The sequence below is a fragment of the Macaca nemestrina genome, chromosome 12 (assembly GCF_043159975.1).
Source record: "Macaca nemestrina isolate mMacNem1 chromosome 12, mMacNem.hap1, whole genome shotgun sequence".
Taxonomy (NCBI): domain Eukaryota; kingdom Metazoa; phylum Chordata; class Mammalia; order Primates; family Cercopithecidae; genus Macaca; species Macaca nemestrina.
In genome coordinates, this window is record NC_092136.1 from 76,917,837 (window position 1) to 76,937,723 (window position 19,887).

General features: G+C 38.6%; 1 protein-coding gene across 2 annotated transcripts in view; it reads right to left on the reverse strand.

The window, feature by feature from the left end:
- LOC105468803 (remodeling and spacing factor 1) overlaps positions 1 to 19,887 on the reverse strand; it is a 158,619-nt gene that overhangs the window by 63,534 nt on the left and 75,198 nt on the right. For both annotated transcript variants that reach the window (XM_071075345.1, XM_011719180.2), the window contains exons 4-5: positions 18,006 to 18,211; positions 2,890 to 3,044 (exon numbers count right to left, since the gene is read on the reverse strand). In XM_071075345.1, coding sequence (XP_070931446.1) covers positions 2,890 to 3,044; positions 18,006 to 18,211 — 361 coding nt within the window. The remainder of the gene's footprint in view (positions 1 to 2,889; positions 3,045 to 18,005; positions 18,212 to 19,887) is intronic.

Sequence of the window (19,887 nt, forward strand, 5' to 3'; positions counted from 1 at the left end):
AATTTCCTCATCTGTAAAATTAAAATAATAATAGTAGTTACCTCAAAGAGTTGCTATGAGGATTAAATGAAAATCCATATGCAGCATTTGGTAGACTGCAAAGAAAACAGGATGTGCCCAATAAATGTTAGCTGTTATTGTTGAAATCCCCCATTATGTACTATAAGGCCCCACAAATAAACTTCAGCATTAACTATTAGGAAGAGCTTAACTAGAAAAACAGTATTTCTGTTTTTCTTTCTACTTTAAACTACATAATCAGTCTCCGTTCAAGATCAGTGTCAATTTTGAGGTCTTGTATTAGAAATAATTGCCTCTTAAATTTCTATTATTCTGACCGTGGTTTCCAATTCACATTTTCTCTGGCTTTGATTTTAATTGTGTATGGGAATAAGAAAATATGTGAATGAATGACCAAAATGAACAAATAATATTAAGTTTAAACCTAGAACTAATCCCTGGAAAATACTACTAAAAAAAGAACAGAAATTCAATAGGAGTTTTAGACTACTTTAAAATTATTATGCATGGCTGGCCACAATGACTCATTCCCGTAATCCCAGCACTTTGGGAAGCCAAGGCAGGAGGGTCGCTTGAGGCCAAGTCAAGACCAGCCTGGGCAACAGAGCAAGACCCCATCTCTACAAAAAATAAAAAATGAAAACTAGCCGGGCCTGATGGCACACGCCTGTAGTCTTAGCTACTCAGGAGAGGCTGAGGGGCCGGGATCACTTGAGCCCAAGAGTTCTAAGCTGTAGTGAGCAATGACTGCACCACTGTACTTCAGCCTGGGCGACAGAGAGAGATCCTGTCTCAAAGGAAAAAAAAAAAAAACTTTCCTAAAGTAGTCTGTAAGTTTAATTTTAACATATGAAAAAGAATTCTTCAAAGCAGAAATTGGGCTTAGAAATAAAACCACCACAGACATTTGAAATAAAACCACATAAGCAACGAAGGACGGTAATCAACATTTCAGCTAAAAAATGCTTAATATATAGGAACATTATTATATACTACACGGAAAGGCATAATTCCTTGTTTACAAGCAATGCTTGTAGATATAGAATGCTTTCTATAAATGGTTTCCTAAGAGCAGCAAATAAAGGAATAACACATTATTTTTAGGTGCTAATCAAAACTAGTAGAGGCAAACTAAAAGCAAAGAAAACATGGTAAGGAAAGCAAATTCCTTCCCTTGTCATTAAAAGGTTATCGATAACAAACATTAAGATGTTGGTCAAAATTTCAGTTGGCTTCTTTCCTTTTGGAGAGCTCAGGACTTGGCTCTGTCTTCCTAGAATGGTTAGAATTTGATCTGCCTAGTTAAGCAAATTAGAAAACTCAATCGAAATCAGGTTTAACAATGACAATTATCATAGACTTAAAGAGTTTTCAAAGCATAAAAAAAATTAACAATCCCAAAAAAAAACGGACAAAGAACTTGAATTAACATTTTTCCAAAGAAGATATACAAATGGTCAATAAATACTTGAAAAGATAGATGCTTAACATCACTTGTCAATAGGAACTAATAATTACAATGAGATGCTGCTATTAAAAAAAAACAGAAACAAGTGTTGGTGAGGATGGGAAGCAACTAGAGTCCCTGGATATTACTGGAAGGAATGTAAAATGATGCAACTGCTGTGGAAAACAGTATGTGTTTCCTCAAAAAAATTAAACACAGAATTACCACATATGATCCAGCAATTCCACTTCTGGATTAAAAGAAGGGAAAGCAGGGACTCAAGAGATATGTGTACACCCAGTTCATGGCAGCATTATTCACAATGTCCAAAAAGTGGAAGCAATTTAAGTGCCCACTGATGGATGAATTGATAAACAAAATGTGGTATATACATACAATGGACAATTATTCAAGAATTTATTATTATTAAAGGAAGAAAATTCTGACATACACTACAACAGTGGTTCCCAACCTTTTGGCACCAGAGACCGGTTTCGTGGAAGACAATTTTTCTACAGGAGGTGGGCTGGGGGGATGGTTTTGGGATGAAACTGTTCCATCTCAGATCATCAGGCATTAGATTCTCATGAGGAGTGTGCAACCTAGATCCCTCGCATTAAGTGGTTCACAATAGGGTTTGTGCTCCCATGAGAATTTAATACTGCCATTGATCTGACAGGAGGTGGAGCTTGGGCAGTAATGCTCACTCAGGTGGTAATGCTTACTCGTCCCTGCTCACCTCCTGCTGTGCAGCCCAGTTCCTAACAGGTTACAGACTGGTAACAGTCCTTGGCCCGGGGATTGGGGACCCCTGTAACATGGATGAACTTTGAAGACACTATGCTATATGAAATAAGCCTGTCACAAAAGTGCAAGCATTATATGATTTCTCAGATATGAATGATCAAATTCATAAGAGACAGATAGCAGAATGAGAGATGCTAGGGGCTAAGGGGAAGGAAAAATGCAGTTTAATGTTTAAAACATACAGAGTTTTAACTGAGAAAGATCAAAAAAGTTCTGGAGATGGATGGCGGTGATGAGTGCATCACAACAATATGAATGTACTTAATGCCACAGAACTGTATGGTTAAAAATGGTTAAAATGGTAAATTTTATGTTATATTTTACCACAATAAAAAAGTTCATTAAATGTCTTCACATTCCTTAGTAAAAAATACTATGTTTTGATGATTTGACCATTTTTTACTAAGATATCTTTAAATGTTCTATATAAAAGAGCAACATATTTGATGTTTTTGGCCTCATTTTCTTTAAATTAAGGAAAAATCAACCTCTTTTTATAAGAAGGTTCCCAATTCAAATTGAGATAGAAATTCAGAATTACATAGTTGGGAAGAGGAGTGGAAGAATATGGAAGAGATTACAAAACAAAGCAAAACAAAACACACAAAAAAAACCTTGTTTAGGTGTTTCTTCCTCTTTTTTAGTCTCCTCATCCTCTAAGCTGGGACTTTCCCGAGAAGAGTTGTCTTGTTGGCTAGAGTTTTTCAATAGTACAGGATCAATTTGTGCTTTCAGGAGTGCAAGAGTCTCAGCCAACTCGTTTCGATTTCTAAACAAGGAAAAAAATAAGACAGCATAAAAATCTTTTTCCTGCTCTAGAGAACTTTTTGAATAATACGGATAGAAATTAAAATAAAAAAGAAAAATACATTAAGAACATCAAAAACACAGTTACAGCTAGCCCTAATTAATCCTGAATTTTAAAAGCACTAAGAAAAACACATTAAAATATACTGTTCTTCAGAGAGGAATATTAGATTTTCCTCTCTACTGTTTGGAATGACAATGAATATCTCTTTGGTTGAAAAGAAAAGTGGAACAAAATTAAACAAAAATCAACGTTTAATAACTTTAAAAGTAGTATGTAATCTCTAAGGAGATGAAATCAATGTAAAACTTGATTGCAAAAGCATTTTTTGTTTTGTTCTTGATTCATTTGGAAATAATTCTTTTCTACCTTCAGAGACAACAGCATTTGATATTGCTACATAATTAAGAACCAGAACTTTCTGAATAATTACAGCAAAACATCAGTTCCAATAACACAATTTAAAAACATAAAAAATTTTGGTAGCTGATTTTGTTAATAATGGTTTATAACTGATTCAACAATACCAGAAAATTCCAAATAAATAAGAGTCTAACGTATAAATTCTACTTAAAAAAAAAAAAAGGCTGGAGTTCAGTGACCTGATCTTGGCTCAAGGTAACCTCAAATTCCTGGGCTTAAGACCCTCTACCTCAGCCTCCCAAGTAGCTAGGACTACAGTTGTACATCCCTATATCTGGCAAATAAAATCGTATATTTTTACTGGCAAAAACAAAGGTGTGGTATGGTTAATTTAAATGCCACTTACAACTGAGAAAACTTACTTGGATATTTTTCTTGCTCAGACAAGCAGTGCATAACGCTGAAGATAAAGAGCGACTCTGGACTAAGAGTTGGGAAACTTAGTTCTAGATGTGCCACTAGGTTATTAATTAGCAACAAGATCCTCCCATTTGTGTTCTCAATGTGTGATGTAAATACCTCTAATTCAAAGTGAAAACTGTTAAGATGAAATGACTCTTTTCCTTATCTGTCATGTCACACATATGCCTCCTACCCTCCTCTCCCTTTCCAATTCCATGCCAGCTAGATTCTACTGCTTTAGAGTAGGAACTCTGCATTCCAAAGAGCCCCTGGACAAGTCATATATCCTCATTAGGCCTCAGCTTTCTTATTTATAAAAGAATGGATTCTCTTGAGTATTACTAAATTGGTCTTCTGAAGAAAGCAGTAAAATTGCCACGGATAAAAATCAGAAATTAAAATGACAAAAATTTATTATGCATGAGAATGAAACATACATGTTCATACATATTATATGAGCATATATAATACACAGTCTAGAATTTTAATTATCTAATATCAAAAGGTAAGACTAGATGTTTTGTCTTGTCTGGTCTTGCCTCCATTTTACAGAAAGGAAAATTAAGACTCAGAGACTTTATTTATTTTTGGCAAAGATCCAGTCCCCTAATTTCATTACAACCTTCTTCTAACTTAAGGATCTATGCTTTATTACTTCTCATATTCCATTCAGAATTCCATGTTAAAAAAAAAGAAAAAGAGGATTCCATATACAACAAATGGCTCAATCTATTTGTTATTTCTCAAAGTCATGGTGGGAACTGAAGAGTATACTGAAGTTATACAACATACCAATTTTAAAAAGCTTCAAAACGTAAAAGAGCTAATATTGCTAGGAAAATCTATTTCAATTACTTCCACTACTTTTTTTTTTTTTGAGATGGAGTTTCACTCTTGTCACCCAGGCTGGAGTGCAACGGCAGGATCTTGGCTCACTGCAACCTCCTCCTCCAGGGTTCAAGCGATTTTCCTGCCTCAGTCTCCTGAGTAGCTGGGATTACAGGCACCCATTACCACGCCTGGCTAATTTTTTTTGTATGTTTAGTAGAGATGGGGTTTCACCATGTTGATCAGGCTAGTCTCCAACTCCTAATCTCAGGTGATCTGCCTGCCTCAGCCTCCCAAACTTTTGGGATTACAGGCGTGAGTCACTGCACCCGGCCTACTTCCACTACTTTAAGCAAAAAGGGAATTTAGCAGTAAAATTTATTAAAGAACAACTCCCTAAAAGGCTTTTAATCTGTTTAATGTGTTTAAACACAAGCCTAAGGTAGTGGTTATTATATGAAAACAGAAAATTACCCATCTTTGGGTTTTTCCTATTTTGAATAATGAAAAAAATCCTAAATCTGAGTTAGAGGAAATTTTTATGAATTCCTTCAAATCACAACCAAATATCTTTTTTTTCCTTTTTTTTTTTTTGTTTGAGACAGAGTCTCGTTTTGTCGCCCAGGCTGGAGTGCAGTGGCGCAATCTCGGTTCACCGCAAGCTCCGCCTCCCAGGTTCACGCCATTCTCCTGCCTCAGCCTCTGGAGTAGCTGGGACTACAGGCGCCCGCCACCACGCCCAGCTAATTTTTTTGTATTTTTTTAGTAGAGATGGGGTTTCAGTGTGTTAGCCAGGATGGTCTCCATCTCCTGATCTCGTGATCCACCTGCCTCAGCCTCCCAAAGTGTTGGGATTACAGGCGTGAGCCACTGCGCCCGGCCAATCACATCCAAATTTCTTAACACTATCTACAGAATCTTTTAGACTAAGGACCCTAACAACAATCCAGTTGTTTTGCTACCCCTCCCTCACTTGTTCTCTGTTCTCCATACCATTTCTTCTCTCAGGCATGTTAAATCAGACATATCCCTCCAAAATACCAGGCTTTCTTAGGATATCAGGTGACTGATTACACTTCTGCTCTCTTTGCCTGGAATGTGTTCCCCATGGCTAATTCCAATTACTCTCTCAAAGACAAGAATAGAATGAATAAACAAAATCTAGTATATCTACATATGGAAATACTATTCAGCCATAAAAAGGAATAAAGTTCTGATTTATATTACACGGATAAACCTTGTAAAGATTATTCTACTTGAAAGTGGTCACACATGGCTAGTGGTGGTTCCCAGCACTTTGGGAGGGCAAGGCAGGTGGATCACCTGAGGTCAGGAGTTCGAGACCAGCCTGACCAACATGGAGAAACCCCATCTCTACTGAAAATACAAAATTTTCCGGGTGTGGTGGCACATGCCTGTAATCCTAGCTACTTGGTAGGCTGAGGCAGGAGAATCCCTTGAACCTGGGAGACGGAGGTTGTGGTGAGCTGAGATCATGCCATTGTGCTCCAGCTTGGGCAACAAGAACGAAACTCTGTCTCAAAAAAAAGAAAAAAAAGAGAAAGAAAGAAAGTGGCTGCGCACAAAAAGTCACGTATCATATAATTCTATGTTTATAAAATGTTGAGAATAGTCAAATTATAGACACAGAAAGATTGGTGGTCGCCAAGGGCTAGGAAAAGGGAGACTGAAGAATAACTGCTAACGGGTACTGGGTTTTCTTTTTAGGGTGAGAAAAATATCCTGGTGTTAGATAGTGGTACCAGTTGCATAACTTGTAAAAAACAAAAACAAAAACAAAAAAAACTACTCAATTATATACATTTTACAAAAAAGAGATGGTGGCTTGGACAAGAATGTAGCTATGAAGGAGAACTGATCAAATTCTAGATACAATTATGCATGAAGAGCTGATTGGATTTGCTGTTAGGGTAGATGTGGAGTGAGAGAAAAAGCAAAGTTACCGATGTGCTCCAAGGTTTTGGGCCTTGGGCTTTACACTTGGTATAAAAGCACTCTCTGTAGTCCCACTCTGTTCCTGAAGAAGCACCTGATGGAATCTGGTATAAAGTCTCCATTTGCTAAAATTCTCTCATCATTAATAACCAAACACTACCACTTGGTTATATTTACATCTCTGCTTATCTTTTTCATTCCCAAAGAAATTCTATTGACATATTCCATAGGGTTGAGCCAGTGAAAGAATGTAGCTGCCATTAACTGAGATGAGATGCTCGTATTAGGGTAGAAAGGTTCAAAGTTTAGTTTTGGGCAGACTGGTTACTGACTTTGACTTAACCAGATTCTAGACTGTTTCCTGTATGTACCTTAAGTTAATCTAGACTTCAATGAAATGGAACACATCATCCTAACCATTATTATTGTGAAATATGATTTCTCCCAGCCTAGGAGTTGTTCAGAGTATGAATTAGTGGTAGGTGCTAAACATTTCAGAAGCAATGAAGAAAAATAAATAAATAAATAACAAAAAGAAAGAGACCCTCCTGACCACCCGCCCCCCGCTGGCAAAAAAAAAAGTCAAGCATAGGTATTATCTTCTACCAAGTATGAGCCAAGTATCTGGTTCTTCCACAGCACCCTTGATAATCTCCATCACAGACTTTGTGACTGTATTATTTAAAATTTCCCTGTACCTTTCTTCCATAACAAGAACTCCTTAAGAAATCGGACCAGATCTTCACATCTACAGAGCATAGCACAGTATAAATATAACAAGTCTTTTGTAAATATTTAAAATATATGATTCCAGAATTGAGCAACAACATGCCAACTTTTTGGTATAAATTCCAAATTATTCAGTAGGCAAAAAAATAAAAAATAAAAAAAATTATGGAGGCCAAGAAAACTGAAGAGAAGCATTAATTAGTAATATCAATAGCAGTACTATTAATCTAAGATGTTAACATTAGTGAATGAGTACTGTGTTCCAAGTATTAATTATTCCAAGAGTTTTATATTAATTAGTTCATAAAATTCCAATATAACCCAATTAAATAGGTATTAAATTATTCTCATTTTATGACTGAGGAAACTGAGGACACACAGAGAGGAATGGTAATTTGCCTAAGGTAAGTTAGTACAATTTAGCAAGACTGAATTTTGAATAGTCTGACTTTAGAGCCCATCTTAATCACTGTGCAATATTAGCAGGTTATATATATATGGTTTAGAAATGCATTTATACAGTTTGTAATTATGGGTACATGAAAACTGTATATACTATTTCAAATTCAGCTTTTTGAAAATGACTATCAAACCATTATCAGTTTTGAAAATATTTTTAATGAGGCATAATTCACATACTGTAAAATAAACATATTTTAAGCACTAAGTTCATCAGTTCTGACAAATGCATACATTGTGTAATCTAGACCACAATCAACATAAGGAATATCACTAGTCCCACAAAAATTCCCTCCTGTCCTTTCCTACTGAATTCCTTTTCCCCACCAAAGCAAGAAGAAATCAGTCTTGATTATGATAATCATAGATGATATGGTTTGGCTGTGTCCCTACCCAAATCTCATCTTGAATTGTAACTCCCACAATTCCCACGTGTTGTGGGAGGAACCCAGTGGGAGGTGACTGAATTATGGGGTGTGTCTTTCCTGTTCTGTTCTTGTGATAGTGAATGAGTCTCGAGATCTGATGGTTTTAAAAATGGGAGTTTCCTGCACAAGCTCTTTGTTTGCCTGCCGTCATTGATGTAAGACATGACTTGCTCCTCCTTGCCTTCTGCCATGATTTTGATGCCTCCCCAGCCATGTGGAACTATGAGTACAATTAAACCTCTTTCTTTTGTAAACTGTCCAGTCTTGCCTTTATCAGCAGCATGAAAAAGGACTAATACAGTAAACTGGTACCGGGAGTGGGGCGTTGCTGAAAAGGTACCCAAAAATGTGGAAGCAGCTTAAAAAGTGGGTAAAAGGCAGAGGTTGGAACAGTTGGAGGGCTCAGAAGAAGATATGAAAATGTGGGAAAGTTTGGAACTTCCTAGAGACTTGTTGAATGGCTTTGACAAAAATGCTGACAGCAATATGAACAATAAGGTGCAGGCTGAGGTAGTCTCAGATGGAGATGAGGAACTTGTTCCCAAACTGGTGTAAGGGTGACTTTTATTATGTTTTAGCAGACTGGTGGCATTTTCCCCTGCCCTAGAGATTTGTGGAACTTTGAACATGAAGGAGATGATTTAGGGTATCTGGAGGAAGAAATTTCTAAGCAGCAAAGCATTCAAGAGGTGACCTGGGTGCTATTAAAGGCATTCAGTTTTATAAGGGAAGCAGAGCATGAAAGTTTGGAAAATTTGCAGCCTGGCAAGGTGATAGAAAAGAAATCCCATTTTCTGAGGAGAAATTCAAGCTGGCTGCAGAAATTTGCATAAGAAACAAGGAGCCAAATGTTATCCCCAAGACAATGGAGAAAATGTCTCCAGACATGTCAGAGGTCTTCATGGCAGCCCCTCCTATCACAGGCCTGGAGGCCTAGAAGGAAAGCATGGTTTCGTGGGTCAGGCCCAGGGTCCACGTGCTGCGTGCAGCCTAGGGACTTGGTGCCCTGCATCTCAGCCACTCCAGTCATGGCTGAAAGGGGCCAATGTAGAGCTCAGGCCATGGCTTCAGAGGGTGCAAGTCCCAAGCCTTGGCAGCTTCCATGTGGTGTTGAACCTGTGAATGCACAGAAGAACTGGAGTTTGGGAACCTCTGCCTAGATTTCAGAAGATGTATGGAAATGCCTAGATGCCCAGGCAGAAGTTTCCTGCAGGGGTGGGGCCTTCATGGAGAACCTCTGCTAGGGCAGTGTGGAAGGGAAATGTGGGGTCAGAGCCCCCACACAGAGTCCCTACTGGGGCACCACCTAGTGGAGCTGTGAGAAGAGGACCACTGCCCTCTAGACCCCAGAAGGGCAGATCCACTGACAGCTTGCACCGTGTGCCTGGAAAAGCCAGAGATACTCAATGCCAGCCCATGAAAACAGCCAGGAGGGAGGCTGTACAGGGGCGCAGCTGCCCAAGACCATGGAAACCCACCACTTGCATCAGCATGACCTGGATGTAAGACAGTCAAAAGAGATCATTTTGGAGTTTTAAGATTTGATTGCCCTGCTGGATTTCAGAATTGCATGGGGCCTGTAGCCCCTTTGTTTTGGCCAATTTCTTCCATTTGGAATGGCTGTGTTTACCCAATGCCTGTACTCCCACTGTATGTATCCAGGAAGCACTAACTTGCTTTTGATTTTACAGTCTCACAGGAAGAAGGGACTTGCCTTGTCTCAGATGAGATGCTGGATGTGGACTTCTGAGTTAATGCTGAAATGAGTCAATACTTTGGGGAACTGTTAGGAAGGCATGACTGGTTTTAAACTATGAGAACATGAGATTTAGGAGGGGCCAGGGGCAGAAAAATATGGTTTGGCTGTGTCCCCACCCAAATCTCATCTTAAATTGTAACTGCCACAATTCCCACGTGTTGTGGGAGGAATCCAGTGGAAGGTGATTGAATTAAGGGGGCAGGTTCATTTCCTGTGAGTGAATGAGTCTCACGAGATGTGATGGTTTTAAAAACAGGAGTTCCCTGCACAAGCTCTCTCTTTCTTTGCCTCCTGCTATCAATGAAAGGCATGACTTGCTCCTTCTTGCCGTCTGCCATAATTCTGAGGCCTGCCCAGTCACATGGAACTGTAAGTCCAATTAAACCTCTTTCTTTTGCAAATTGCCCAGTCTTGGCAGACTTGGGTATGTCTTTATCAGCAGCATGAAAATGGACTAACACAACAGATTATTAGCTTTATTAATTCTAGAACTTATCACAAATGGAATCAAACAGTATGTGCTTCTTTCATATACAAGGAATTTTGAGACAAATCTATACAGTTTCATAGATCACACCTTTTTACTGCTTAGTAATAATTCATTGTATGAGTAATGTTAAGACTAAAGATGCTATGAACGTTCTTATACAAGGCTTTTTGTAAACATGCTTTCATTTCTCTAATATAAATACCCGGAAATGAAATTTATAGGTTATAGGATAACAGTTTGTTAACATTTGAAGAAACCACAAAACTGTTTCCCAAAGTGGTTGTATCATTTTACACATACAACAAGGTGTTAAGAGTTTCAGTTGGTGCATATCCTTGCTAACATTTGGTGCTGTAAGCCATTTTCGTTTTACTAATTCTAATAGAAGTAAGATAATACCTCATTGTGGTTTTAATTGGAAATTCTACAATGAATAATGATGCTAAGCACTTTTTCATATGAATACTGGCCATATGTATATATTCTTTATGAAGTAACTGCTCAACAGTCTGCATATAACTTTGTCTTCCTTTGTATATTCGATATAAAAGTACTTTCTGTAGTCCCACTAAGATCCTGAAGAAGCTGTGATCGAATCTGGTCTAAGGTCTTTATTTGCTAAAATTCTCTAATCATTAATAACTAAACACTACCACCTTGTTATGTTTACAAATCTTTGCTTATCTTTTTTTTTTTTTTTTTTTGAGACACAGGGTCTCACTCTGTTGCCCAGGCTAGAGTGCAGTGGTAAAATCCCAGCTCACTGCAGCCTCAAGCTCCTGGGCTCAAGTAACCCTCTCACCTCAGCCTCCCAAGTCACTGAGACTACAGGCAAGTGCCACCACACCTGGCTGATTTTTGTTATTTTTTGTAGAGACAGGGTTTTGTCTTGTTGCTTCAGCAGGTCTCAAACTGCTGAGTTCAAGCAAACTGCTCACCTCAGCCTCCCAAAGTGCTGAGGTTACAGGTGTGAGCCATTGTGCTGAGCCCATCTTTTTCATTCCTAAACAAATTCTATTAACATACCTCATGGGGTGAATAAAATCACTTATTACATCACATTTGATTAGACGTAAAATTGGTTTTTTTTTCTGTACTTTTATCTTCTTTCATTGAGGCCTAAACTAGAGATGATATAATACTTTTGTGGCAATTCTGTTTTAAACATTAACCGGAATAAGTAGGACACTGGCTGAAGCTTAAATATTTTTGCTATTGAAACCTGTTATAATACTAGGTTGAGCCATATGAAATCACCATTTTTACAGGTCAAAATGTTCAAATGTTAACAATTTCATATGGTTTCATGAAACTACTTTTATTGTTTTGTAAATCACATACTAAATCTTGTTTCAACTTAAAGTATAATTCTTTATATATGAGTTAATTGCTTCCTATCTATTCATCTAATATATATATTTATATTATTAATTTTGCAACTAGCAGAAATGGAAGTTGCTACATAACAGTACAAGTTTAAGACTGTGGTGATGTTATGGTATGAAATTTTCAGTAGATCAACTATGTAAAATGATCTCTTTTTGGTGGATTCTCATTTTTTTAAAAATTCCATTTGATTTTTAATTTACAAAATTCAGTTATATTTCTAAATTTATCAATCATTAAGAAGGCTGACTTACTGGCTTTAGAAAACAAGAACCCTAAAGACCAGATAATTTTTGTTATATAATGCTCTTTTAAGAATTAGGTAGAGGCTGGGCGCGGTGGCTCAAGCCTGTAATCCCAGCACTTTGGGAGGCTGAGACGGGCAGATCACGAGGTCAGGAGATCGAGACCATCCTGGCTAACACGGTGAAACCCCGTCTCTACTAAAAAACACAAAAAAACTAGCTGGGCGAGGTGGCGGGCGCCTGTAGTCCCAGCTACTTGGGAGGCTGAGGCAGGAGAATGGCGTTAACCCGCGAGGCGGAGCTTGCAGTGAGCTGAGATTGCACCACTGCACTCCAGCCTGGGCGACAGAGTGAGACTCCGTCTCAAAAAAAAAAAAAAAAAAGAATTAGGTAGAAATATGTTTCCAACACCAGCTGATCGCCAAGAAAATAATACTGTTAAAGAAATTGTTTTAAGAAAAAACAAGAGGCTTTTAATTTACTAGTAAAAAATAATATTTACTAGCTAAGAAGAGCACCCAAATGCAACCTATTCAATGAAAAAGTCAAAGTCAAAATCTTATTTGCTTTACTTGTTCTTTTAACTTGATTTTCTCTTTTCTTTTTTTTTGAGATGGAGTCCACTCTGTTTCGCCAGGCTAGAGTGCAGTGGCGTGATCTCGGCTCACTGCAACCTCTGCCTCCTGGGTTCAAGTGATTCCCCTGTCTCAGTCTTCCGAGTAGCTGGGACTACAGGCACGCACCACAACGCCCAGCTTATTTTTGTATTTTTAGTAGAGACGGGGTTTCACCATGTTGGCCAGGATGGTCTCGATATCTTGACCTCGTGATCTGCCCGCCTTGGCCTCCCAAAGTGCTGGGATTACAGGAGTGAGCCACCACGCCTGGCCATCACTTCATTTTCTAAAGGAATCTCTTCCTAAAAAGATTAGTGCCTCTTACAAAACTCCACTTCACATAAACTTGCATGTTTAATTGAAAAATGCTTTGACAACATCTATCAGCCTTAAGATAATCACTCCCCTGCAATGTAAAACGAAAAACAAACATTCTTGCTCCTGTCAAACTCAGTTCTGCTTCCCCATAATTTGAATCCAGTGATCCTGGCTCAGCCTTTGAGATATTCTTCCACAAATCAATCTTCTAAATGTCTGAAGACATTTATGTCTGAGTAAATTTCTGCTAGATAAAGCATTTTCAGTTCATTCAATCGTCTTCTTTGTGGTTGTTCCCATAATGGACTTCACTATATAAATGTTTCTTTTAGAGTTTGCCATTCAAACAGAAATACCATGCTCCAGGGATGATCTCATCCAAGTCAAATGAGATGATGCCCCACATTATTTTAGGCACTAAATATATATTAGTGACAACTAAGATCCTTATCTTTATGAGGAGGCAAAAATCATTACAATGTTTTCTACATTCAACCTTTGCAACAATGAGAGACCTATGTGAACAAGACAGTTTACTATGTTTGTCAATAACAGTTCCACTGTGTTGGGTTAAAGCTAATTGGAATGTCATGTCATAGTACATCTCATTTATAATAAGCATAAACACATGCAACTGAAAATTTGAGATAAATTACCGTCCTTCCCCAGAAAATATGCATATAATATTCATCTCAAATCTATTCCTTACAAGTTGAGGCCTTTCACAGGTGCCTGCAGCCCCTCTTAGAGATCTTAGAGCCATACTATTCACTATTACATCACCAATTGTTTAGCATAGTACCTATTACACAGGCATCTATGTAACAGAATTTATAAATTTAATGAAATAAAGGAATGTTAATATGACAATCAGGTGTTGAAAAATTGAATTTCATTATACAAAACCAGAGAGTCAATAAACCAAATGATTTCTGAATGGTCCCAAATATTTCTACATTACTTGGGCAATGTTCCCTGGCTCACTGTAAATAGAAATATATGTATTAATAGATGCCATCAAAATGTCTAAAAATAACCCTGGCACCACTTTCTAAAGAAATTTGTGGTTGTGAAAATGAGAAAAGTATAGGACGGGCCTGGCGGCTCACATCTGTAATCCCGGAGCTTTGCGAGGCCACAGCAAGTGAATAGCTTGTGCTCGGGAGTTCGAGACCAGCATGGTCAATGTGGCGAAACCCCGTCTCTACTAAAAGTACAAAAACTAGCCAGGCGTGGTGGTTCACACCTGTAATCCCAGCTACTTGGGAGGCTGAGGCAGAAGAACTGCTTGAACCTGGGAGGCAGAGGTTGCAGGGAGCTGAGATTGCACCACTGCACTCCACACTCCAGCCTGGGTGACAAAGCGAGATCTTGTCTCCAAAACAAAAGAAAGGAAAACTGTGTGTAGGCATTCTTCTACACAAGCATCTCCTTCTAAACAATTGCCACATACACCATTTTGTTTATCAAAAACAAATTTTAACAAATGGAAAGAAGGTGTGTGTGTGTGTGTGTGTGTGTGTTTAAAAAGGGCAGAAGCCCAAGGAATAAAACATGGAGAAATGGTCAAGCATGAGAAGAGGTGAAAGCAACACCACGGAAATTTTCCGACCTTTCTGCTGACAGGTATTTCTTTAGTGAATAAACTAAATTTCAGTCTTTGGAATTAGAAAGGTTTTGTAAGAAAAGCGAATAGTTGGCCGGGCACGGTGGCTCACGCCTGTAATCCTAGCACTTTGGGAGGCCGAGGTAGGCAGATCATAAGGTCAGGAGATCGAGACCATCCTGGCTAATACAGTGAAATCTCGTCTCTACTAAAACTAAAAAAAAATTAGCCAGGCATGGTGGCGGGCGCCTGTAGTCCCAGCTACTCAGGAGGCTGAGGCAGAAGAATGGCATGAACCCGGGAGGTGGAGCTTGCAGTGAGCCAAGATCACTCCTGCCTGGGTGACAGTGAGACTCTGTCTCAAAAAACAAAAAACAAAAGAAAAGCGAATAGTTAAAAAGTTAAAAAGGTGGAAATAAAAAGAGAAAAGGTTTATTGAGCATGTATTACAGTGCCAGCACCATTTCTCATACATTCCTCACAACAACTTTTTGAGAAAGTATTATCACTTTCAATTTAAAGTACAGGAATGTAACTCTCAGAAAAATTAAGTACAGTTAGCCCTCCATATCCTCAGATCAAAATATTTAGAAAAAAATAAACTAAGGCTAATACAATAAAAATACAAACTAAAACTACAGTATAACAATTTTATACCTAGCATTTACATAGCATTAAGTATTATAAGTATATGAGAGGATGTGCACAGGTTATACACAAATATTATGTAAAGGGCTTAAGCATTTGCAGATTTTGTTATCCATGAGGGTCCTGGAACCAGTGCCCCATGGATACCAAGGGACAAATGTAATGTGTCTACAGATGGTAAGTAGATGAACCCAGATTCAAAAATAACTATTAACTCTGAAATTTCACATCATGCATTAAGGTATAATCTACCTACAACAGTATACATTAGACCTTTTTTTTTTTGAGATGGAGTCTCGCTCTGTTGCCCAGGTTGGAGAGCAGTGGCGTGATCTTGGCTCACTGCAAGCTCTGCCTGCTGGGTTCAAGCGATTCTCCTGCCTCAGCCTCCCGAGTAGCTGGGATTACAGGCGTGTGCCACCACATCCAGCTAATTTTTTTTTGTATTTTAGTAGAGACAATGTTTCGCCATGTTGGCCAGGATGGTCTCGATCTCCTGACCTCATAATCCGCCCACCTCAGCCTCCCAAAGTGCTGGGATTACAGGCGTGAGCCACCGTGCCCAGCCTTCCAGTTCTTTTTATTTTGAACTCCTCTCATAAATTACACCTCTGCCTCCCAGGTTCAAGCAATTCTCCTGCCTCAGCCGCCCGAGTAGCTGGGAGTACAGGTGTGTGCCACCATGCTCGGCTAAATTTTTGTATTTTTAGTAGAGATGGGGTTTCACCATGCTAGCCAGGCTAGTCTTGAACTCCTGACCTCATGATCCTCCCGCCTCGGCCTCCCAAAGTGCTGAGATTACAGATGTGAACCACCGCACCCAGCCCATTAGACATCATTTTAAACTGTGACTGATCAATAGTAATCGTTATTTCACTGTTGTATTTTCTTCATCTACAAAGAAGAAAAGAATGTTTTAAACAACTACACAAGGTTAATATGGGAAATAATAGAAACAGTGGTATAATGTCATGAATAGATCATATTTGGTCTTTGTATTCAAAGGAGAAATGGTAAATAAATTTTAGTTTAGGACTACTTTGTTTACCTGCGTTTAGCAAATTAATTACAAGGAAAATAATGTAATGATACATGCTTATAAAAAAATCTCCCATGAGATTAATCAATACCCATTTATTCTTAGGGAATGAAAATTGAGCTTTTCGACGGCTTATTTCTTCAAAGTGTTAATAAATAATCACTAAGAGAAATTGCTGAAATTCAAAATGGGACAAAAAACAGATATGAGTTAATGTCAAGAAAGTTTTTCATAAGCTAGCGGTTAGATAGCTATGAGTTTTCCCTACTTTATAGGACCCCGATATCTTCCAAATTAATATATACTGTATTTGTGGAATATTTCTAAATAATAAAGTTACAGTGACAGAAAACTAAAGACACAAAGATTCTGTAATAATGGTTCTAGTATTACAGGGTTTTTTTTGAAGTTATATTTCATGGTTATATATTAAATGTTTCTGTTCAAATATATGTCAACACAAATTAAAAAATCAAGACTTTTAAAAAGAGAACTATGACAAAAAAGTGCAATGTTCCCAAGATTTCCTCAGAACTCCAATAAAGAAATGTATGCACAGCAAATAGAATATATACTGTGTCAAGATGAAATGAATAAATTAAAATAATTAGAACTAATTAACGCTGAATAGAAAACTATAGCTAAAGGCTGGGCGTGGTGACTCACGCCTGTAATCCCAGCACTTAGGGAAGCCGAGGCAGGTAGATCACCTGAGGTTGGGAGTTTGAGACCAGCCTGACCAACATGGAGAAACCTTGCCTCTACTAAAAATAACAAAATTAGCTAGGCATGGTGGCACATGCCTGTAATCCCAGCTACTCAGGAGGCTGAGGCAGGAGAAGCGCTTGAACCCGGGAGGCAGAGGTTGCAATGAGCCAAGATTGCATCATTGCACTCCAGCCTGGGCAACAAGAGCGAAACTCTGTTTAAAAAAAAGAAAACTATAGCTAAATAAGAACCAAACAATGCTTTTCTTGTGCTTTTGTCTAACAATGTATTTTTCTGTCCATATTATTTATAACTATTCAGATTCTGGCTTCCTGATGTATAAAGTATGTGTATATAATATCGACTGAACTGCTGAATATTTTCATTTACTTGACAAATAAAAAACTAAGTGCGTACTATGGATACTATGCTGGATACTAGGTGAGGCCTTGAAAACTCCCAAAACCCGCCGGGCGCGGTGGCTCAAGCCTGTAATCCCAGCACTTTGGGAGGCCGAGACGGGCGGATCACGAGGTCAGGAGATCGAGACCATCCTGGCTAACACGGTGAAACCTCGTCTCTACTAAAAAATACAAAAAACTAGCTGGGCGAGGTGGTGGGCGCCTGTAGTCTCAGCTACACGGGAGGCTGAGGCAGGAGAATGGCGTAAACCCGGGAGGCGGAGCTTGCAGTGAGCTGAGATCTGGCCACTGCACTCCAGCCTGGGCAACAGAGCAAGACTCCGTCTCCAAAAAAAAAAAAAAAAGAAAACTCCCAAAACCCACAAAAAAACCACTTCTGTCTCATAGATAACATCCTAGTTTTTAAACGAGATCAATGTACAAAACACATAAGTGTAAAAAGGTTCCAATAAAAGATACCTGACAATGCATTTCCATGAAGAGCCATCTTGATCATCTTGTTCTTCTATGTACATTCTGACATTGTGATCTTGATCCAATTGGTACCAGTACATGAGGCCATCTTTGTCTCGCCCAATTGGCTGGAGACGCATAGTATCGGCATCCTCCTCATTAATAATATTCTTGAATTTGAGATTGTCATCAAACTGACACTCGCAGAGGTACTGAAAAATAGTCATAACACGGCTTAACATACCTCACAAATATTTCTCCATCACAATAAAGATGATACAACCGTAGAACTGATTCAGGGAAAGCAGTAGACAGAACAAACATACTGCATTCCTTCTTTCACTATCCTCTCCCCACTTTCATACATACTGTTTAGAATAGCCAACATTTTAAGGAACATTTTATATTAACACCATACCAATTTATAGGTTTAACACAATCACTGACACACAAATCAAGTTTTATTTCAAAAGGAATGAGCCCATTTGCACTAAAATCTCCCAAATCATCTCATGGTGTAAGATTTTCTGTTTTAGGCCAGGCACAGTGGCTGACACCTGTAATCCCAGCCCTTAGGGAGGCCAAGGCAGGAGGATCGCTTGAGTCCAGGAGTTAAAGACTAGCCTGGGCAACATGGTGAAACCCTGTTTCTACAAAAAATACAAACATTGGCCAGGTATGGTGGTGCATGCCTACAGTCCCAGCTACTCTGGGAGGTTGAGGATGAGGTGAGATATGATCTCGCCACTGCACTCTGGCTCGGGCAACAGAGCAAGACCCTGCCTCAAAAAAAATTTTTCTATTAAAAAAGTTTCATGTAGTTTTTTTCCATTTTCCTTATATAAAATGACAAATAAAAATTGCATTTAAAAAAATTGCATATATTTATGGTATACACCATGGTATTCTGATATATGTGTATAGTGTGGAATGGCTAAATCAAGCTAATAAACACATCTACTACCTAATGTACTTAGAATTTTTAGTGGTGAAAACATTTAAAATCTAGCCCCTTAGCAATTTTCAAATATACTATATATTGTTATTATCTATACTCACCATGTTGTACAACTGATCTCCTGAACTAATTCCTCCTGTCTGACTTTTTGTAGCTTGGGCCAATATCTCCCCAATCTACCCCTCACCTCCCTAATCCCTGGTAATCACCACGCTACTCTGATTCTATGAGTCTGACTCTTAGATTCCACATTAAGTAATATCATGGGGTATTTCTTTCAGTGCCTGGCTTATTTTACTTAACATAATGTCATCCAGGTTCAACCTTATTGTGATTAATGCTGCAGTGAACACAGGAGTGCAGGTACCACTTCAAGAAACAAATTCTACTTCCTTTGGATATATATCCAGTAGTAGGATGCTGAATTATATGGTAGTTCTATTTCAAATTTTTTGAGGAACCCCCATGCTATTTTCCATAATGGCCGAACTAATTTACATTCTCACAATCAGCATACAAGGGCTCCCTTTTCTTTCTTGAGACAAAGTCTCATTCTATCACCAGGCTGGAGTGCAGGGGCGCGATCTCGGCTCACTTCAACCTCTGCCTCCTGGGTTCAAGCGATTCTCCTGCCTCAGCCTCCCGAGTAGCTGGGACTACAGGGGTGCGCCACCATGCCCAGCTAATTTTTGTATTTTTAGTAGGGACAGAGTTTCATCATGTTGGCCAGGATGGTCTTGATCTCTTAACCTCATGATCTGCCCGCCTTGGCCTCCCAAAGTGCTGGGATTACAGGCACGAGCCACCGTGCCTGGCCTCAAAGGTTCCCTTTTCTGTACATCTTTACCAAACTTGTTATCTCTTGTCTTGTCTTTTTGATAATAGCCATCTTAACAAGCATGAAGTGATATTCCATTGTGGTTCTAAAAT